The sequence below is a fragment of the Vombatus ursinus genome, unplaced genomic scaffold, assembly GCF_900497805.2.
Source record: "Vombatus ursinus unplaced genomic scaffold, bare-nosed wombat genome assembly UNPS02009062.1, whole genome shotgun sequence".
NCBI lineage: Eukaryota > Metazoa > Chordata > Mammalia > Diprotodontia > Vombatidae > Vombatus > Vombatus ursinus.
Genome location: NW_020948840.1, coordinates 18745323 through 18768902, shown reverse-complemented (window position 1 = coordinate 18768902; position 23580 = coordinate 18745323). Strand labels below are relative to the sequence as shown.

Here is a 23580-nt window from a genome sequence, read left to right as displayed (position 1 = left end):
GTTTAATGAACTCATGATGAAAACTCTTTCTGATGATGCAAATCAGCCACAACCTTGCAGCTTAGTCACTTAAGAGACTTGCTGGGGGTAATAAAAGAGCAAGTGACTTATCCAGGATCATTTGTGGCTGTTATGTGTCAGAGGCATGATTTGAACGAAGGCGTGGCCTGATTGAACCAAGTCTATCCATTATACTGTGTGTGTGTGTGTGTGTGTGTGTGTGTGTGTGTAGATAAGTATATACATGTAGATATGTGTTTATACACACACACACACACACAAAATACAAAGTAATTTGAAAGTGTAGCAGAGACTAACAACTGGGGGAATCAGTAAAGGCCCTTTTTAGAGGTGGCAGTTAAACAGAACCTTAAAATGTGGGCATAGTGAGAGTTCCAAAAGTCTTCAAAGTGAAAAATGAGAATATTCCCTGAATGAGGGAGATGGCTTATGCAAATGCAGAAAGGCAGAGTATGGAATGTCAATTATGTAGCACAGTGCATGAGCCACTTTGGCTGGCATAAAGAATGCATGATGGAGAGTAATATAGAATCATCCTGGAGAGAGAGAGATTACAGTCAGAGTGTAAAGGGTTTAAAATCTGAAACAGAGGACTTTATGTTTTCGTAGAGACAATAGGAATCCACTAAGAGTGACATGGTCACACTTTTACTTTAGGAATGGCAATTTGGTTTGTGTATGGAGAATGGATTAGATAAGAGAGAGGCTGGATTCCTGGAAACAATTAGAAGGCTCTTGTACTAATCTATGCAAGAGGTAATAAGGGCCTGAAGTAGGACGGTTATGGTGTGAATAGAGAGAAGGAATTCTGGAGAGAGATGTTAGAGGGATAGAATCTACACGACATGATAGCTTAGTTCAATCAAATTTAGAAATCTTTTTACAAATGGATGTCTGGTTAGTAATATGTTGCTTTAAATGAAGTCATTTCCTCTCCCTCCTCAGGATTTGTGATATTACTTAATAAAAAGTGAAAACATTAAAGTTTTACACAAAGTAAACAACAACAGGAATTTTTAAACAAAAATGATATGTCATTTGAGTGATGAATTGATGTCAGGAGAAATGATGAAAACCTACTGTTTGTATATAGTCATTGTTGACACACACAGTCTTCTTAAAATAGTTTCATGAAGTAGAGGCCATGTTTTTCCTTTTGCTATCTTTTGTGTTCTCCAAATGAGGTGACTTTTAAAAAATTTCATTCCTCTCCATCTACAATTAGGTTAACAATATAAAATGCCATTGATCATTTCCTCAGGCTTCATTTCCAGACACTGTAACTCATTAGAATTTGGTGGAGAGATTTATAAAAGATTCTTATGCCTGTGACTATTGCATTCTAATAGATCGTGTTAAGTTTTCTTAATGTGTGAATGTAAAGTATATCTTAGAATTTGTTTAAATCATAATTTCCTATACCCTGAGATTGAAAAGCAGTTGACAGAGATATGGATTGTATTGATTTTCTTCTCAGTTTCATAAGATTTCAAAGGAACCTTCTCCTCACATGTTTCCTGAATTCTCACTTCAGTACTCTTTGACATTCTTGTTTCTTCCCTATTATTATCCCTGCCAAGCTCAGTCCTAGCTTATTGTGGTGAGACTGATGTTCTGTCTCCATTGCTATAGATCTGAGGACATTGCTGTTCTGACATCAATAAGTACATAAAATTTAAATATAGCTAGAAAATTTTCAAGCTGGATTGTGATAAAGAAAAACATTCATGTAGAGTTGCACTTAAGGTCTCCCAAAAACCTGTTATTCCATATTTTCCCATAGCTCACCCTCTGTTCTGCTGCTCAACTCTTAACATCTTAATAGTGGCATTTTATCTTTGTCAGGGATACATGCAAATACAGAAGATCTGTAGTTTTGTCAGCACAAAAGTATTCTCTGGAAAGTATGGAATTTCCTTTACCAGCACAGATTGCAAACTGTGACTTACTGGTTAATAATAATCTTAGTTGCTTAAGAAGTTAAATGACTTACTCAAGATTATGCAGCTAGTAAGTCTCAGAAATTGTATTTGAATCCAAGTCTTCTCAACTATAAGTCCAGCAATCTTATCTACTATCCAACAAAATTTTCATTAAAATGGGAAAATGTCTAGAACAGAGAGAGCAGAAGTCAAAAGAAGCTTCTAACTTCAGTTGTGTGCTTATGGCTTCTTAATAGCCCCAGTAACCTCTGGGACTTTCTGAGGCAGTTTAGGCTCTGTATTTAAGAAAGACTATGATAGTGAGTTTATGTGAGCACTTTTTTGATCTGGTTCTTTGTTCATGTCATCTGCAGAACCTTGCGTCCTGGGATCCCTCGAATCCTGACTGCCTTCTGCTGGTGGTGAAGGAGCTTGTGCAGCAGTATCACCAGTTTCAGTGTAGCCGCCTCCGTGAGAGTTCTCGTCTCATGTTTGAGTACCAGACGTTACTGGAAGAACCACAATATGGAGAACACATGGAAATTTATGCTGGGAAAAAAAATAACTGGGTGAGTCTTCAGAAGAAATAAACTATTAGCAAAAACTTAAAAAAGAATATTCTCAGAAATCCTTTCTTAGTAAATATTAGTTATCATGTTGGATATAGTACTGGACCTGGTATCAGAAAGACTTGAGTTCAAATTCAGCCTCAAGACACTTAATAACAATGTGACCCTGGGCAAGTAAGTTAACATTTCCTAGCTTCATTTTCCTCATCTGTAAAAAGGGGATAATAATAGCATTTATTTCTCAGGGATGGTGTGAGAGTCAAATGAGAAAACATGTATTCGGAACTGTGTTTCTTTAGAGTGGAGGTTCTTAGCCTGGGTTCTGTGAACTTTTTTTTTTTAAAGTATTTAAAAATTATTTTGCTTTGTAATGTTCTTTATTTTATTTTATTCATTTTAAGTACACTATTCTGATAAGGGGTCCATAGGTTTCACCAGACTACAAGAGTGGTTCCTGACACACACATACCCACCAAGGTCCAGAAGCCCTGCTTTAAAGATGCTGGTGTTTCAAGATCCATAATAGTACAAAATCAGAGAGGAGGTTATTTCTATTTACAAGTTGTGTTGTGCTAGCAGATATCTTGGTGTCATTGAAAGCACTGCAAGTTTATATGACATGTTTGTTCAAGATGATTTAAATTTATTAAATGACTGCATGTATAAGAGCAATTTTTAACATCGTTGTATTCCTAATGATAATGCTACCAGGATTGAAGAGCCCTTTGCACACAAATAGTGAACTCATACATGCCATTATAGGTTGTGTGCTATAATAGGAGCAAAACCTAAAAGACTTGTACTTTATAGTCACTGAGTCTTTAAGAAACAACACTTTCTGGCTTAGAGAACAGTATGCAAATATAGAAATTATTCTCTTTTTATTATTCTGAAACCTCAGTGTTGATTTTTCATGCTTTATGTTTTGATTCATTCCAGTTAAATATAAGACTTAGGAAAACTAAACATATTTGAAAAGCAAAATCAGAGGGCATTAAATTCTTTTAGTTGATGTGTTAGGTAAACACATTTGTTTGAAATATAAACAATCTAATTAATGACTGATAATTTTTCTTTGCTATGGACATTAACCTAATAGTGATATATATAGATAAATAGTTGTGCAATACAAGGTCAAAAACTAATTACATTTGCCTCAGTTCAACAGTTATTTATTCATCTATGTTGTTTAATTCATTATTCTGGGGATGAGGAGCTCATGGGGAACATGATACAGAAATGACTAAGACAGTCTCTGCCTTGCATAGGAATAAGCATTTATGTAGTACCTGCTGTGTGCCAGGTACTATGCTAAGCATTTTATAAATATTTTCTCCTTTGATACTCTGCCCTGTGAGGTATGTACTATTATTTCCTTATTTTACAGTTGAGGAAAATGAGGCAAATAGAAGTTGAGTGACTTTCTCAGGGTCACACAGCTAGTTAAGTGTATGAGGTTAAATTTGAATTCAGGTCTTTCTGACTCCATGCCCAGTGTTTTATCCACTTTGTCACCTACCTGCCTGTTCTGAGAATTTAGTGTTTTAGAAAAGGTAATAGAAGGACCCCGGTCTTTATAATATACATATTAGAATCTGTTAAATATGTAAGATCATTCAATAACACTTTGGGGAGGAGAAATTACTTATAATAAGGTTAATCAAGGAAGACTTAATTGAGAAAGCTATTCTTGAGCTGTTCCTTGAAAGATAAAATTTTGATAGTCATGGAGTTAGAAACAATTAGGTAGGAGTAGGGTGGGCTCCAAGTATAAGGGATGGAATAACCAAAAGTACTGAAATGGGAAAGGACAGAATTTGTTTGGTAAAGAGAAAGTAGTTCAGTTTTATTGGAATAAAGAATTGTGAAGGGGACTAGTGAGAGATAAAACTGAAAAGATGAGAGTACATTGTCTCCAGAAATTCAGCTTCCTGCAAGATCAAATCAGCTCTGAAACTCAATGTCTCTTTTGTACCACTCCCAGCCTCCCTGTACTTCTCTCTCCCCCTAACTGTAGCGAGCTGTGGGTAGACATTGAGAGCTGCTCCCAAATCCTCTATGTAAGGGAAAGCGCTCAAGGCAAAGAATGCATCATTCCTCCTTAGCTGTAGGATTTCATCATACTCCTGTGCCAGTACCCTTCCTTCCCTTCCTCTCTCCCTCCCCCTTCATTTTCAACTTTTTTTATGTTGTTCTCCCTCATTAGATTTTGAGTTTCCTGAGGACAGGAACTATATTTGGTTTCTCTTTGTGTGCCCAATGTTTAGCGTAGTCCCTCGCACACAAGAGCTTGATAAATGTTTATTGACTGAGTCTTGAATACCATTAGGAATTTGAATTATATTCAGGAAATATTGGGAAGCCTGTGAAGGTGTTTTGGGGGGAAATGATATCAGCATTTGTTATTATTCTGCTTCAACTATTCAGTTCTTAAATACTCAAGTGGATCTGTAATGTCATTAGTTTAAGAGTTCTCTCCAACAATGCAGATCACGGTCCATTTATACCTGCCTATCCTATGAAACTCTTGTCTATGTCCTTCCAAAGGTGAACCTGAGGAGTTCTATTTGTTATGTGAAACCCCCCCCCCTTTTTTTCTCTTTACTTTCGAACTCATTTTGCCACAAAATACAGTAAAAATTTTAAAACTAATTTCTTTTCAAATCAAGAACTGACTATTTAGAAATGTGATATAGTACAATGCCAAATTTTTGTTAGAAAATAGTGGGTTTTAGTTTTGTCCCTGCAGTTTACTATTACTACATCTGCTGCTGCCATTATCACTGCTTGACAAATGTCAAATGACAAAATTTAGGATTTAGATTTTAACAAATGCTTTACTACATTTTCTCCTTTGGTTAGTTCCTGTGTTAATAACTTTGGGCAAATTTCTTAAACCTTCTTTTCAAATGAGATGAGAATAAATGAGATAAAACACTTTGTAACCCAAAACATAATAATAGTAGTGCAAACATATAAGTAATGCTTTAAAATTTACAAGGCACTTTTCATACATAATCTCATTTGATCAGCTAATATGCTTTTTTCTCTTTTTTGGTGAGGCACTCAGGGTTAAGTGACTTGCCCAGGGTCACACAGCTAGTAAGTGACGAGTGTCTGAGGCTGGATTTGAACTTAGGTTCTGATGCCAAGGCTGGAGCGCTATCCACTGTACCACTTAGCTGCCCCTAATATGCTTTTTTAAGAAAAAAATTCTTATGACAATATTTTCTGTAGTCTAGACTTTTATTTATTCTACTGCTATAGTCTTAAGACTAGATAAGTTCCACAGATAGTAGTTATTACCAGGAGTTACCTAGATAAGCATAATCCAGGCCTTTGTGACTGGAAAGTTTTTTTTTTTTTAAAGAAAAATTGACTAGATTTTCAATTCCTTAGGCAGTGGGGCCAGTAATCAAAAGAACATGAGCTAGAAATCTGGAGACCTGAGATCATATTCTTACTGTGTTGGAGGCAAGTCACTTTGGCAAATGTTGTAATCAGTTTTTTATCTATGAAAAGAAGATTATAATAATTTATCTACCATGAAGATCAAATATTCTGAAACAAGAAAGAGGAAAAGCACTATGCAAATGAAATATATGCTTATTTTCTACTTTCTTTAATGTAGAGCACTATGAACACAGTAGGTATTTAACATAAGCCCATTTGCCAACTGACTTCCTGCGTAATTTCCTTGAAATGACTTTTTGTCTTTTTTTGCAGGCATTTGGGGTTAAGTGACTTGCCCAGGGTCACACAGCTAGTGACTGTTAAGTGTCTGAGGCTAGATTTGAACTCAGGTCCTCCTGACTCAGGGCCAGTACTCTGTCCACTGTGCCATCTAACTGCCCCTGAAATTACTTTTGAATAAAACAAAGTGCCACGAAATGTCCTGGTCAAGTTGGAGATAAGTTTATGTTTATATTCAGCAAGCATTTAATAGAGTGCCTTAAGTGCCTACCTCCTATGCTAGGTATTTTGAATGTCAGGTTAAAATAATAATACTTTATCTCATTGACCCATCAATAAGCTTATGAGGTTGGTAGGTAGATAGATGTATTATTCTAATTTTGTAGATGAGAAACATGAAGCTTATAGAAGTTAAATAATTTTACCAAGTTTTCACATTTGGTAAGCAGCAGAGCTAAGATTTAAACTAGCACTTCTGAACATATCCAGTGCTGTATAAATATTAAATAAGAGAGCTAAGTTTTGAATCCAGTCCTTTTGATTCTAAACGAAGAGCTCTTCTGCTGCCCCAAGTTGCTTCTCACATTTAGGTCTGAAAAATCTTTTAGCTGCTGCCCTAGATCACTCATATTCCTTAAAAGCTAACAGCATTTACAACACTCTTCCATTCAGATTCTTGAATTTTCAGGGGCCATCTAATCCAACTCATACTGGAAAAACAATATACCTGACAATTTGTTATCTAGTTTGTCTTTGAAGACCTCCAAAAAGGAGAAACCCAGTGCCTCCTAAGGTAGTCAATTCTAGTTTTGGATAGCTCTAATTGTTAGGAAATAGTTGTTGGTGTTTTGTTGTTTTTTTTTTTTACATTGAGTCTAAATTAGCTGCTTTGAAAATTATTCCTTCTGCCTGTGTCTGCACCAGTTGTTCCTGGTTGTTCTCTCTGAAACCAAAGAGAAAAAGTCTAATCTCTCTTCCATATGATAGTCCTTCATGTACTTGAAGAAATCTATTACAGCCTCTCTGAGTCTTTTTTCCAGGCTAAAATCTCCATTTCCTTTATGTAGTATGAATTTGAGGCCCTTCACTATTTTGATTATTCACCTCTGCCTGCCCTCCAACTTTTCAATGTCTTTCCTAAATTGTGTCACCCAGAATTAAATACATTACTCTAGTAGCGATATGCTTAGGGTAGAGTACAGTGTAGTTCTTGTTTTTTCTCAAAACTCTGCCTCATGATTCACTAAAACACTCCAGTGTTTTTCCTGACAAGCTTCTGTCTAAACATGCCTCCTTTGTCTTGTATATGTGAAGTTGATTTTTTGAACTCAATTGTAAGACTTTACATTAACCTTAGTAAAGTTCATCATTTTAGATTTGACCCAGTGTCCTAGCCTGTCAAGATTAATCAAGTATTGACTGTCATCCATTTTTAGATCTCCCTAGTAAGTTTGTTACATGCAAAAGAATGCTAGTTATTTCTTTATCAAGGGTAAAGAAGAAAATCTCCAAAGCCATAGACTTCTTTACATTCAACAAGTTCTTAATCTATGTAACTATATTGTCTTTTAGCTCACTCACTCTGTAGCCGCATCTACCTAGCTTTATTTAGCTTAGTATTCTGGAAAATTTTCATTTATTAGCAGATGATGTGACAAACCTGCTTCTTTTCTTTAACTCATCTTTCTTTTTCCTTCTCTTCTTCTTCTTTAATTAGGAAATAACATTAAACTCTACTTAAAAAGAACAGAAAATTTATCATCATAGACCTTAGAAAAAATTAGGTTCTACCATGTTTTCCCAGTTATAGTGAAACCCAAGAACCCCTACCTGACTAGCAATTACAAACATAGGGCAAAAATCCTTTTCTTGCCTTTTTTCAGTCTTAAGGATGGATATTCTCCTTTGTTCTTCCTTTAGTCTATAGCACACTTATCCTACTTCCAAATGCCCCTAGGGAAAGGATGGAGTTTACCCCTTATTATTATAGCAGCCCCCATATTATATACTCCATTTTTTTTCTGGCAGATCTCACCAAGGGCACTAGAAGAAAATAGCTACTCTAAGATATTCTGCCAGCAGCCCCAGTGGTAGGATCTTCATTTTTCTCAACAATTTCTATGAGAAGTACCCTATACCCAATACTGTGTTCATTTCTGAGTACCACAGCTTATGGTTAGGGAAAGGCAATCAGGATGGTAAAGGGCCTTGAGTCCATGTCATATGGGGATCATTTGAAGGAACTAGGGATAGTAACCTTACAGTAATGGAATACCTAGGTTGACATGATAGCTGTCTCAAAGTATTGGAAGAGATATCATGTGAAATTGTCCCTTTAGTAACCCTAAAATTCTTTGACTTTATGATCCTTCTTCTTAGAATCTCTAGTTCCTTTCAAAAGCTCAGTTTAAGCATTGTCTTCTACATGAGACTTTTCTTGATCTCCTTAACTCCTAGTCCTACTCCTCCCCACAAATTATTTTGTATATACCTTGTATATGCATTGTGCATGTGTGTATGTATATGCATATATGTAGAGTACAAATTCCTTGACGGCAAGGACTTTAATTTTTTTAATTTGAAATCTCTGTTCATAAAGTAAATCCCATTTTTTTACTAATATGATTTCTGAGATATGTGTTTGTGGGAGGAGTTGTGATATTCAGTTAAATAAAAGATATTTTCAGAATTCCCTAGGTCATAAACAGTTAGAATTTTTTCATCCTGTCACATACTAGGGAGCGGGAGTGGAATTTCCCTGCATTCAAGGAATAATGCTTAGGGTCGGCCATGGCTAAACTTGGGAGGGTCCCTAAAGTGAGATGCTTACTTCTCTCAGATCTAAGTACCATCCCCTCCATGGGTTGAATTGTTTATCCCCACTATCTGACAAATGAATTCTCATCTGTCATAGAGTAGGTATAATATTTTTGTTTCAGTCGACAATTATAAGTGCTCCCACTATGTGCCAGGCACTGTACTATAGATATTACTTGTTGTCAAGGAGTTCATATTCTCTTTTGAGAAACTATACATATATAATATGTGTGTGTGTATATATATATATATGTATATATGCATATTTTTATACAGCACTGTCAGCTGTGGTGATAGGGAAAATAGGAGACGCCAGGAGTTGTGCTTTTAAGGAAGCAAGGTGGAAATGAAGAAGGAGTGCATCTATTCCAGGCAAGGGATGGAGATGGGAAATGGAATGTCACTTGTGAAGAACAGCAGGTAGGTCAGTTTGTGACTGTAGAGTGTGTGAAGGGGAGTGATATGTAATATGCCTGATAAGGTGGACTAGATTAGAAGGAGTTTTAAATATGACACAGAATTTACATTTTATCCTAGAGGCAGTAGGGAGCTGCTAGAGATTTTCAAGTGGAGGAGTAGGATAGTCAGACCTGTATGTTAGGAATATCACCTTGAAAACTATGTGAAAGATAGATTAGAATGAGGAGAGGTGAGTCAGGGAGACCAAGTAGGAGGTTATTATAATAGTCCAAGCAAGAGGTAATATACCTAAACTAGGGTTGTAACTGTAAATGGAGAGGAGCTGGGTTTGAGAGATACTATAGAGGTAAAAATGACAAGCCTTGGCCACTGATTTGAATAAGAAGAGTGAGGGAGAGAGAAGAAGCCGAATATGACTTTGATGCTCTCAACTTGGCTGACTAGAGGGATGGTGGAACCCTTGATAGAAATAGGGATCTTGGTAAGAGGGAATATCTTTTGAAATGAGAAATGAGGTCTAGGGTTCCATTCTTCTCCCCAGATTTCATACCAGGGAGTTAGTGATTTTTGTTGTTCAATTGTGTTCAACTCTTCGTTACCTGATAGACCATGGCACACCAGGCCCTTCTGTCCTCCACTATCTCTTGGAAGTCTGCTCAAGTTCATGTTCATTGTTTCCATGACACTCTATCCATCTCATCCTCTGCCATCTTCCTTTCCTTTTGCCATCAATCTTTCCCAACATCAGGATCTTCCTCAATGAGTCCCATCTTCTCAGTATGTCACCAAAGTATGGAAGCTTGAGCTTCAATATTTGACCTTCCAGTTAATAGCCTAAATTAATTTCTTTAAGTATTGACTGATTTTCATCTCCTTGCTGTCCTAAAGACTCTCAAAAGTCTTCTCCAGCATGACAATTTGAAAGCACTGATTCTGCAGCGCTCAGTTTTCCTCATATAGTCCAGCTCTTACAGCCATACATTGCTAGTAGAAAAACCATAGCTTTGACAATACTGACCTTTGTCAGCAGTGATGTTTCTGCTTTTCAGTATTCTGTCCAGATTTGCCATAGCTTTTCTTCCAAAGAGCAAGCGTCTTAATTTCATGACTACAGTTGCCGTCTGCAGTGATCTTTGAGCCCAAGAATATAAAATCTGACACTGCTTCTATTTCTTCTCCCTCTAGTTGCCAGCAATTGATGGGACCAGTTTCCAGTTTTGTGTTAAGCTTCAAGCCAGCTTTTACACTCTCCTCTTTTACCCTTATCAAGAAGGTTCTTAATTCCTCTTCACTTTCTGCCGTCAGAGTGGTATTGTCTGCATATCTGAAATTGTTGATATTTCTTCCAGCAACCTTAATTCCAGCTTTTGATTCATTCAGCCTGGCATTTTACATGATGTGCTTTACATGTAAGTTAAATAAATAAAATGACAATATATAGACTTGTTGTATTCCTTTTCTAATTGTAAACCAATTAATTGTTCCATGTTCAGTTCTAATTGTTGCTTCTTGGCCCGCATACAGGATCCTCAGGAGACAAGTAACATAATCTGGTACTCCCATCTCTTTGAGAACTTGCCATATTTTGTTGTGATCCACACAAAGGCTTTAGTGGAGTCAGTGAAGCAGAAGTAAATGTTTTTCTGGAACTCCCTTGCTTTTTCCATAATCCAGTGAATGTTGGCAATTGATGGTCCCTAGTTCCTCTGCTTCTTCAGAAACCAGCAGCACTTCTGGTAATTCTTGGTTCACATATTGCTGAAGCCTAGCTTTCAGAATCTTAAGCTGAAAAGCCTAGGTATTTATTATCTTTTTTTTTTCATTTTTAAAAATTTAAATTTAAACTTAAAAACTAAATGAAACGATCATTTCTTTATCTGTTGTAGAACAGAAAGAAAGGATTGTACAAGAATCTGTGAATTTCTGTCTAACCAGGCTTCCAAACTTAATGCATTTTACATGCCACTGCATATGCTGAAGGAGACTCTGAAATGGTAGAGATAATGTTGGAAAATGTATATATGCATGACGGTTGGAGTTGGTGCTAGAACTTTGGAAAAGAGTGACATTCTTTTGTGTGAGAGAGATCTGGAAGGTCTTTAGGACCAACTCCAGACATGTAAATAAAGAAAACTTTGGAGCTGCAGACTTGTAGGATGAACTGTTCTCAAAATTAACGAATGAAGAACAGAAATGAAGGAATAAAGAAGATTCATAGACATCCAAAGCTTCTGTAGAACATGACCTCAAAACCTTCATTGCATTAAAGTAAGATATTAGATGATCAGGTCAACAGTATTTGATCTGAAAATAAGGGTTTTCCTGACACTTACATTAAATCACTGTCATGTGAAAGGATATACAACTGAGATTACATGGTGGAAATGCTATCACATCCACTGCTGAAAGCTGTCTTACTCCATCCAAAGTTCAGTTTCATTTCAATTTAATTCATTCTACTTCAATTTAAGAAGCATTTATTGAATCCTTTAACTGTTCTCTAATTGGTTCCCTATCCTACTCCCCACAGAAGCTGTTCTAAACCTTATCTTCTCAAGCTTCCCATTTCTTCCTCTACCACACCCCTTCAAGACGAGGATCTTACCTCTTATTTTATTGAGAAAATTGAGGCCATTCACCATATACTTCTACTTCTGCCTTTTTCTTCATCTCAGAATCTCTTATCACCTCCTACTCCTTTTCTTCAGTTTCTGATAATAAAGTAGCTTTTCTTTTTGCCAACAGCAACCCATTTGTATGTCCTTGTTTCCTTTCCTTTCCATCTTCTCCAGCAGATTGCCTCATAAATATATATATATTTTTAACTGCAGAGGAGAACAGAAAGAAAACCAGTAAGAAGCACAGAGAAGCATGAGAAAATTATAGGTTGAATTTACTTTATACTTAAAAGAAAAGCAAGCTGTACATAGTAGAGATCTCTAGTTTCATGTATAATTCTTTCTGTTCTATTTTGTATGTTGAAATGCCCATTTTACTTGGTGTTAAAGATCAGAAAAAAAAGCATTAAAACTGCCCGTTTAATCATTCACTTTTCTCTGCTTAATCATCAGTCTCTCCCTGTCTATTGCTTATTTCTTTACTACTGTCAAACATGCTCAAATCTCTCAGTATTTAAAAATTTTTGGTTGGTCTTTACTATTCCTGAAGCTATGATCCTTTATCTCCCTTTTTCTACTAAACTCTTCAAAAAAGCAGTGTACACTTTATTTTTTTTTTTCAATCCATGGCCTTTTGCCGTCTGGCTTCCTACCTTATCACTCAATTGAAACTCCTCTCTCCATAACTATGATTAATTTCTGAATTGCCAAATCTAATAGTCTTTTGTCATTCTCCATCTTTCTTGACTTCTCCTCTGTCTTTGATTCTGCTTACCATCGTCTCCTACTATGTTTTGCTGTCTACATTCCTGACACTACTCTCTCTTGCTTCTCCTCCTATTTGACAAATTCTCATCTCTTATGCTACATCAGCATCTGTATCATACAGCTAACTGTGGGTGCACCTCTAGGCTCTGTCTTGGAATCTCTTCTCTTTCTTCTCTACATTTTGTTTCTGGACAACCTAATCAGCTCTTCTGATTTACATTGTTATCTCTATGCAGATGACTCTTGCATCTTTATCTGTCACTCTCATCTCTTCTGAGCTCTAGTCTTGCATCACCATCTCACTGTTGGACATCTAGAACTGGATGTCCCAGAGGCATCTCCTATGGAATGTGTCCAAATATAACCCCATTATCTGTGCTCCAAATCCTCTTTTCTAATAAACTCTCCTATTTCTTTTATGGACATTGACGTTCTTCAAGTCTCCCCAGGTTTGTAAACTTGGCATAAGCCTCAGTTCTTCACTCTCCTTTACCCTACAGTTGCCATATCTTTCCATTTCTGCTTCTACAATCTTTCTTAAATCCCAACTCATTTTTCTTTACTCACACAATTATTACCTTAGTTCAGTTCCTCATTTCTCTCATCTTGCCTGAACAATTACAATGACTTCCTAATAGTCTCCTGACTCAAGTATGTCTCAACTCTAGTAATAATGATGATATGATGATGATAATACCAGCTAACAATTATATAGAACTTTAAGACTGTCAAAGTGATTTACATATATTATCTCATTTGATCCTCACAACATCCCTGTGGGGAAAGATGTTACTACTAATCCCGCTCTACAGATGTAGACAATTACTTCAGAATGTGACTTTCTCAGTGTCATACAACTAAAGCTAGTAAGTACCTTAGACCAATTTGAATTTAGTTTTTCTTTACTTCAGATCCGTCACTCTATCCACTATGATACCTCATCGCCCTAATATTTTTTTTATTTAATATTTTATTTTTTCCCAATTACATGTAAAAACAATTTTAACATTCTTTAAAAAAAAAAACTTTGAATTCCAAATTCTCTTCCTCTCTCCCCTCCCTCATTGAGAAGGCAAGCAGTTTGATATAGGTCATACATGTGTAGTCATGCATAATACATTTCCATGTAAGTCACTCTGTGAAAGAAAACAGACCAAAGAAAAATAAAGAAAAAGTGTCTTTGATCTGTGTTAAGGCTCTACCAGTTCTTTCTTTGCATATGGATAGCACCTTTCATAATAAGTCCTACAGAATTGTCTTGGATTATTGTATTGTTGAGAATAGCTAAGTTATTCATGGTAGATCATCTTACAATATTGCTGTTACTGTGTACAGTGTTCTGATTCTGCTCATTTCACTTTACATCAGTTCATGTAAGTCTTTCCATGTTTTTCTGAGAGTATCCTGCTCATCATTTCCCATAGCACAATAGTATTCCATCACAATTAAATAACACAGCTTGTTCAGCCATTCCCCAATTGATGGACATTCCCTCAATTTCCAGTTGTTTGCCATTACTGCAAGAGCTGCTATAAATATTTTTGTACATATAGGTCCTTTTCCTTTTTGTTTTTTATCTCTTTGATATACAGAGCTAGTAGTGGTATTTCTTGGTCAAAAGGTATGCATGGTTTTATAGCTCTTTGGGTATAGATCCAGATTGCTTTCCAGGATTGTTGAATCATTATACAACTTTGCCAATGGTATGTTAGTGTTTTAATTTTCCCACCTCCCCTCCAACATTTATCATTTTCCTTTTTTGTCATATTAGTCAATCTGAAAGATGTGAGGTAGTAGCTCAGAATTGTTGTAATTTGCATTTCTTTCATCATTAGTGATTTAGTGCATGTTTTTCATGACTACTGATCTGATAAAGCTTTGATTACTTTGTCTGCAAACTGCCTGTTTATATCCTTTGACCAATTATCAATTTAGAAATGGCTCTTATTTCTATAAATTTGACTCAGTTTTCTGTATGTTTGAGAAATGAAGTCTTTATCAGAGAAACTCACTGAAAAAATTTTTTTCACAGTAATGATTACCAACTATGTATTTCCCTGCATCCTGTTTTCCCTGTTTATCCTACTCTCTCACTCTCCTTTTACCTTGTCCATTCTTAGAAGTATTTTGCTTCTGACTTTTACCTCCTCCAAACTTCCCTCCCTTCTATCAACTCCCTGCCTCCACCTTCTCTTATCTCCTTCCCTTCCTACTTTCCTATATGGTAGGACAGATTTCTACAACTGAGTGTGTATATTATTCCCTCTTTGAGCCAATTCCGATGAGAATAAGGTCCAACTGCTCCCTTCCCCGCTTCCCCTATTTTCCCCTCCACTGTAAAATCTCTTTCAGGCCTCTTTTATGTCAGATAATTTATCGCATTCTACTTCTCCCTTTCCCCTTCTCCCAATGTGTTCTTTCTCATCCTTTAATTTTTTTTTTAGACAACTTTACTATCATTCAACTCACACCTCTGCATTCTGTCTATGTATACTCCTTCTAACTGCCGTAATAATGAGAAAGTTTTTAGGAGTTATAAATATCATTTTCCTGTGTATAAACATAAAAAATTTAACCTTATTGAATCCCTTATGATTTCTCTTTCCTATTTTCCTTTTTATGCTGCTTTTGCATCTTGTATTTGAAAATCAAATTTTCTAGTCATCTCTGGTCTTTTCATCAGGGATGCTTGAAAGTTCTCTATTTCATTGAATACCTATTTTTTCCCCCCGATGGATCATACTCAGTTTTGCTGAGTAGGTGATTCTTGGTTGTAAAGCTCTTTTGCTTTCTGGAATATCCTCTTCCAAGTCCTTTGATCCTATAGTGTAGAAGCTGCTAAATCTTGTGGTATCCTGACTGTGGCACCATGATATTTGAATTGTTTCTTTCTGGCTGCTTGCAGTATTTTCTTCTTGGTCTGGGAGATCTGGAATTTGGCTATAGTATTCCTGGGAGTTTTCATTTTGGGATCCTTTTCAGGAGATAAACAGTGGATTCTTTCAATTTCTATTTTACCTTCTGGTTCTAAAATATCAGGGCAGTTTTCCTTGATAATTTCTTGAAAGATGATATCTAGCCTCTTTTTTTGATCATGACTTTCAGGTAGTCCAATAATTCTTAAATTATCTCCTGGATCTATTTTTCAGGTTATCTGTTTTTCCAGTGAGATATTTCACATATTTTTTTTTCTATATTTTCCTTCTTTTGATTTTGTTTGATTGCTTCTTGATATCTCATAAAGTCATTAGCTTCCACTTGCCTAATTCTAACTTTTAAGGAATTTTCTTCAGTGAGCTCTTGCATCTCCTTTTCCATTTGGCCAATTCTATTTTTTAAGGAGTTCTTCTTTTCAGTGAATTTTTATATATATTTTTCCATTTGGCCAGTTCTGCTTTTCAAGGCATTCTGTTCTTCCTTGGATTTTTGTGCCTCTTTTGCCATGTGACCTATTCTGTTTTTTAAGGTGTTATTATTGTGCCTCCTTTACCAAGCTATTATTAATTTTCCATGATAACTCTCATTTTTCTTCTCAGTTTTTCCTCTACTTCTCTTACTTGCTTTTCAAAATCCTTTTTGAGGCTGAGATTCTTAATAATCTAGCCACTGGTCAGATACATATAATCTAGCCAATAGCGTACTAATGTTTAGACTCCTTAAGAGTCTGCCCAATATGACTGATGTTCTAATAAACCTTGTCTTTGGCTGAAAGAAGGCTTGGGTCAAATTCTTTCAGGCGGGACCCGCGTGTTGTGATTTTGGGGTCCCAGCACCCCTAAACCTCTAAACCACATCATTTTGGTGGCCTGTATGGGGAAACTGCCTAACCCCAAGTTCTTCTCCAGCCAAGAATGGAAGGTATGTAAGTTTCCCCTCCCTCCTTTCTTGCTCTGCAGTTAGGGTCGATCTCCAAGCATCAAGGCTTGGAGGTACTTTTCAGGCCGACAGTTACGAGGTTGTCTCTCACTCGGCCTGATGCTCTCAGTCTCTTGGTCCACTGGGTTGGTTCAAGGCCATGGACCTGGGTACACCTTCCGCAGCATAGAAGACAAGGATGGATGCCTTATCAGGAAGTGTATGCTCAACTCTGTTAATTCCCTCAGCGCTAGGGAATTTTTGGTTCCCTGAGACTTACTTACTCCCTTCCCTCTGCACCTCTGAATCCTCCTTCATGGAGTTTACAGGGAAAGTTAGAACAGCTAAAAATATCTTGGCAGATTCTGGAGGTTTTGTGATTGGTTATTAAGGAGTTTTGAAATTCCTCCTTACAACCCTGGTCACTCTTTTCTTCTACTCCCTTCCCTTGAGTCAAGAGGGTATCTGTTAACCCCTCTCATAGGAGAAGAGAGTTTCACCCTTTTTCCCTCACCTTTGATTTTACCTTCCCCCACCTGGGAAAGGAAGGAGGGGAGAGGGGCAGCAGCTACAGCATGGGCCCCACCGGCAATGGGCTTGGGCCTTATGGCAACCTTTGCCTGGAAGCATCACCCAGGTTCAGCACATCCTGCTCAAGGTAACGAAGATGGCCTCCAAACTTGGACTATGGGCCATTCACCTACAGTTGGTAGCAAACAGCGAGTACCAACCAATGTTCCCACATCGTTCCCTGGATGCAGCCTGTGCTCGGTTCCAGTTAGCCTCCTCTTTGGGACCCCCTTGAGGCAGGGACAGCTCAACGCCCCTTGCCAGCAGGAAGCAGTTTCAGAAGCCGAGACCTTGGCCCCTTACTCCAAAAGAATTTGGGTCCTATTTGTTTGAGGGGGGAATGATGGGGTTGGGATCTAGACCCCAGAAAGGAAAAACCCTGGACTTTCCCACTTGGCCAAATCTCTGGCATTCTCCTGAGGCTATAATCCCATCAACTGGCCTTTCATTGTAGCTACACTCAATCTCCCCCTTGGCCACGAGGTCCAGGTCCCAGGGGTTCTGTTCTCCCCAGCTTACTGGCCACTCCTAGGTCCCTCCCACAGTCTTTCTGTATATAAGGTCCACCTTGTCTCCTTAAAATGCTGGGATTCTTATAATCTAGCCAATAGTTTACTAATGTTCAGACTCCTTAAGAGTCTGCCCAAGATGACGGATATTCTAATAAACCTTGTCTTTGGCTGAAAAAAAAAATCCATTTTGAGTTCTTCCATGGCCTGAGACCAATTCATATTTTTCTTGGGGGCTTTGGATGTAGGAGTTTTGACTTTGTTATCGTCTTCTGAGTGCGTGTTTTGATCTTTCTTGTAACCATAGTAACTTCCTATGATCAGAATTTTTTTCTGTTGTTTGCTAATTTTTCCTGTTTATTTCTTGATTTTTAACTCTTTGTTAAAGTAGGGCTCTGCTTCCAGTGTGGAGGGCACACCACCCCAAGTTTCAAGGACTTTGTGCAGCTCTTTTCAGAGATACTTCTAGGGACCTGTAAATTTTCAGTTCTTCCAAGGTGGTATGATCTAAGGAGAAGTGTGTTTACCACTCTCCTGGACTGTGCTCTGGTCTGTGAGCAACCACAAGCAGTCTTTTCTTTTCTTTATTTTCTTTTTTCTTTTTTTTTTAGTGATTTAATTTTTTTTTATTATTTTAGACAAATACTAAAACTTAAATACATAATAAGAAAAGTAAAAGAAACATATTATAAACTTAAATATAAAATAAGAAAAGAAAAATATGTCATGTGCACAGCAGAACATAGGAGAGGATTCAGAATATATAGTAATAACTTTCCATTTCAAGAAAACCTATATATTAAATGCTGTGCATTAGGTTGAAAGCTGTCCATCTTTTCTTCCTTGCAGGTTTTCTTTTGTTCTGTGCTGTACACTGTTTACTATATTCTTCCCCCCTTTCTATATGTGTATTTATATATGAACATATACTTTTCCTAAGAGATTCTACTCCTAATCTTTGTTTTTATGTTTGTGCATGTCTCTTTTTTTTCTCTCTCTCTCCTAACTTCTCTACTTTCCTTCTACCCTTTACCTTCCCTCCTACTGACAAGCAGTCTTTTCTGCCCTGGACCTATGACAAGGGTCCCTGCTCTAGTGTGATCTCAAGCTCTGGTGTGCTAGTGCTCCTCTTTGCCCCGGGTCTGCCACCAGGATCTGAGTATGGGCAAAGCAACAGAGTCCTCCCTCAGTACTAGCAAAGAGATCCCTGTAATCTCCTTCTGACCAGTTGTTTTACCCCCTTACCATCTGTGGGCTGAGAGCTCCAGAAGGAGCTACTGCTGCTGCTGATTCATTGACTCCTAAGGTATGCTCCTGGTTTGCTAGGGTTGGTTCTGTGCTGATCTTCCTCATCACCATAGTAACTTTCTATGGTCAGAATTTTTTTCTGTTGTTTGCTCATTTTCTAACCTATTTCTTCACTTTTAACTGTGCTAAAATGGGGCTCTGCTTCCTAGGTCAAGGGGCATGGTCCAAGCTTCATGTTTTCTGTGCCACTGTTTTCAGAGGTAATTCTGGGGAACTGTAAGTTTTTGGCTTTTCCCAGGTGTTATGATCTAGGGAAGGATCTATTTTCTTCTCTCTTGTACTGAGCATTGGTTTGTGAGTGACCACAAATACTCTTTTCAACCCCAGAACTGTGACCAGGTTCCCTGCTCCCCTGTGGCTGCAAGTTCTGCTGTGCTAGTAATCCTCCTTGCACTGGGACTAAGACCCAGGATTGTGACCCAGATTCATGTATAGGCAATGCAACAGAATCCTGCCCCTGTTGCCAGCAGAGGGACCCCTGTAAATTTCCTTCTTACCTGTTGTCTGATCCCCTTACTGTCTTGTGGGCTGAGAGGTCTGGAAACTGCCACTGCTGCCACTGATTCAGTCACCCTGAAGCCTGCTCCTGGTTTGTTGGGGCCAGATCTGCGGCCTGTGCTGGACTATGCTCTTCTTTCACCCTGGTGCAACAGACCCTTCCTCCTGACCTTCTAAGTTGTCTTGGGCTGGAAAATTGTTTCACTCCATCTTTTTGTGGGTTCTGCCACTCCAGAATTTGTGTAGAGTCACTATTTAAAGGTATTTGAAGGGGTTTGGGGGAGAGTTCAGGTGAGTCCCTGCCTTTATTCTGCCATCTTGGCTCCACCTCTCTCCATGTTCTTTCTCATTGCCCTAACCTATTCTCTGTCTACCAGAATTATTTTTCTAAAGCACCAATATGACATTGCCACTCCTCCACTTAGTAAACTCATGTGGTTCCTAGTTGTCTCTAGGAGCAAATAAAAACTCTGCCTGGCTTTTCAATAATTTTATAACTTAGCTCTAGTGTTTGTCCAAAATTGAACTCATTATCTTTCCCCCAAGCCCTTACCTCTTCTTAACTTCTCTGTTCTTATTCAGAGCGCCAAGACTCACTGCTTAGGTGTCTTCCTTTACTACTCAATTCCCTCCTAACACTGTCCAATCAGTTGTCAAGTCCTGTCAATTCTACCTTTGTACTATCTCTTGTATACATCCTTATCTTTCCTCTAACATTGTAATCCCTCTGGTATAGGCCCTTATCACTTTATACTTGGAGTATTGCAATAGCCTTTTGACTGGTCTCCCTGCCTAAAGTCTTTCCTGATTTCAGTTTATCTTCTATTCAGCCCTTAGAGTGATTTTCCTACCTTCCAGGTCACCTTTCTAATAAACTCCTGTGGCTATTAATACCTCCAAGATCAAATATAAATTTTTCTGTTTGGCATTCAAAGCTCTTCATATACTATCCTCCGCCTCCTTTCCCGGTCTTCTCATACCTTATTCCACTTCACGTGTTCAGCAATACAGTGACATTGAGCTCTCTGCTATTCCTTGAATATGATACTACATTTATCAACTCTAGGCAGTTTTACTGGCTCTCCCTCCTCAGCTTCATCTTCTAGATTCCTTCAAGTCTCAGCTACAATACCAACCTCTGAAAGAAACTTTTCCTGATTCCCTTTCCTGTCAGTGCCTTTTCTTCGAGATTATCTCCCATTTATCCTCTCTGTATCTTATTTGTAAATAGCTATTTTCAATATGTCTCTCCCATTAGACTGTGACATCTTTTGAGAGCAAAGGCTGTTTTTTTAAACCTTTTTTTTTTTATCCCTAGTGATTAGCACAGTGCCAGAAACATAAGAGGCAGTTAATAAATTCTTGTTGATGTGACTTGATGTGACTTGGAATGTCCAATATAAAAGCAAGAAGAAAGTTTTATAATTTAAAATTCTGGTGGTATTTTTGAGTTGTGTTTTTCTTTTTGCATGTTGTTTTCACCTTATAGTTCTTCATCAATGTATCTTTGTAAGGTGTGTTTGTAATGACCATTTAATTTTGTAGGAGTGAAAGATTAAAGATCATAAAAGAAATAAGCAATAGAACTGAAAGGTTTTGGCTTTTATTGTCATTAGCTGTTTTCCTTATCTTTTTAGTCACGAGGGAAGAAATAGAAAGACTATTTTAGCACAGTATCATGGATCATTTTTCATAGTTTCTAGTGAACTTTATTTCCTTTCATGACCTTACATTTTTTTCAGCATGATTTGAATTTTACACATCACCTTGTTGCAAATTAAGTTAAAAAACATCTATTTAGTTTAAAAAAAACTAAAGTTTTGGGGAATATATAAACTCTAGATGGCTAAAAAAATTTTTGGTTCGGAATGGATGGTAGAATCAAAATGTACTATGTAAACTAAAATATGAACCAAAATACAGTTAGTTGTGGACTAAAATGACTGACTCACGTAAGTCTATGGGATGAAAATGTATTTAAGTTGTTGTTGTTTTTTTTACCTTATTACATACAGCAGTTGTTTTGGTTTGAAATTCCACATTTTCCTCCTTTTGTTCCGTAGAACTTTGAAGAAGAGCTGCTTTGTTCAACAAAACTAAAGGCTTAAAATAATTTTAACTAGTGGATTCACCTTTAAGAATAATAGGTAGCTGTTAAGATTTAATTGCTTGTGTAAAATGAAGATATAATAAAGATCATAACGTTAATGTTTTTTACCATGTGATTTATGAATTACTTTTCACATTGGTTTTTTTTTGTTTGTTTGTTTTTACCAATTACTGATGTAGCATATAACTGTGTAGTTCTTCAAACCTTACTTGAAAAATGCATAATGTGTTGCTCTGAAGTTAAAAATAACAGGCTAGGCTGTCCAGTTACTTCAACAAATATCATTTACTTTATCTTCTTTTAAAAACATTTCACTGATATTTTTACATCATAGTTATTTCAGCATACGCTCCTTCCTACTGGAGAGTATTCTCTTGTAATTCTCTTGTCTGATAACTTTTGCCACACCTATAACCTGTTAACTCTCCAAGGAAAGGGAGGGAATTCCTTTCCACTTTTCTCCTCCAGGGCCTTGGTTGCTCATTATGATTATATATTTTTTAAAAAATATTTTTCTCAATTACTTGTAAAACATTTAACATTCTTTTTTTTAATTGAGTTACAAATTCTCTCCCTCACTTCCTCCCCTACATTGCCTTGAGAAGGCAAGCAGTTTGATATAGATTATACCATGGCACAGTGGATGAAGTGCTGAGCCTGGATTCAGGAGGACCAGAGTTCAAATGTGGCCTCAAACACTTGATAACTATATGACCCTGAGCAAGCCACTTAACCCTGTTTGTCTCAATTTCCTTACATCTGAGCTAAAGAAGGAAATGGCAAACTACTCCAGTGTCTTTGCCAAGAAGACCCCAAATTGGGTCATGAAGACTCAGAATGAAAACCAACCAAACAACAACATACATATGAAATCATGTAAAACATTTTCCCATACATATTAGCCATGCCACAAAACAAAACAGAGATCAAAAAAACAAAACAAAGAAACAACCTTAAGAAAGTTAAAAAAAAAAGTATGCTTCAATTTGCATTCAGTCTCCATCAATTCTTTTTCTGGAGGTGGATAGCATTTTCATAAATTCTTTGGAATTGTCTTCGATTATTGTATTGATCAGAATAGCTAAGTCATTCACAGTTGATCATTGTACAGTATTGTTTTTACTGTTACAGTGTCCTGTTTCTGTTCACTTCACTTTGTGTGAGTTCATATAAGTCTTCTAAGGTTTTTCTGAAACCATCCTACTTGTCATTTCTTATAGCACAGTAGTATTCCAACACAACCATATAGCACAACTTGTTCAGCCATTCCCTAATTAATGAGCATCTCCTCAAATTCCAATTCTTTGCCACCATAAAAAGGATCTCTTTGATCTCTTTGGTATAGAGACTATTAGTGGTACTGCTGTATCAAAGGATATGCACACTTTTATAGCCTTTTGGGCATAATTTGAAATTGCTCTTCAGAATGGTTGGATTAATTCACAACTCCACCAGTGGAGTTTTCACCTATCTGGTTTTTCCCCCCATGTTTCAATCACTTTTGTCTAAGAGTAGTTCTTCAGAGCTAATTAGATGCCTTATGTTGAAGAAACTGTTACTTCTTTTTTTTTCTTACGTGTAATAAATAATCAATTTATTAATTAGGCTAGCTGGCAAATCAATAAATTGATAGTCAGTAGTTTCTCTCAGTAACCACAGTTACTTTTTCTTAAACTGTCTTATCAGTGTGTATTTCACTAAATTGATAATTATGGTTAAATAATTATCAGGTACTCTAAGTACTTCTTAATTTATTGTTTTACGTAGAGTATACTTGATGTTTCAGTGTCATACAATTTTTTGTATTTTAATGACAGTAGTATGTGGAATCAAGCAAGTGTACTATAAATATTAAGACCAATGGTTTGAGTGTTTCATTAGAAATTCACCAAATAGGATACT

At 37.0% G+C, this 23580-nt stretch overlaps 1 protein-coding gene across 2 annotated transcripts in view; it reads left to right on the top strand.

The window, feature by feature from the left end:
• The window catches only part of BABAM2 (BRISC and BRCA1 A complex member 2), a 583899-nt gene that overhangs the window by 170402 nt on the left and 389917 nt on the right, over positions 1-23580 (top strand). For both annotated transcript variants that reach the window (XM_027850454.1, XM_027850455.1), the window contains exon 5: positions 2318-2512. In XM_027850454.1, coding sequence (XP_027706255.1) covers positions 2318-2512 — 195 coding nt within the window. The remainder of the gene's footprint in view (positions 1-2317; positions 2513-23580) is intronic.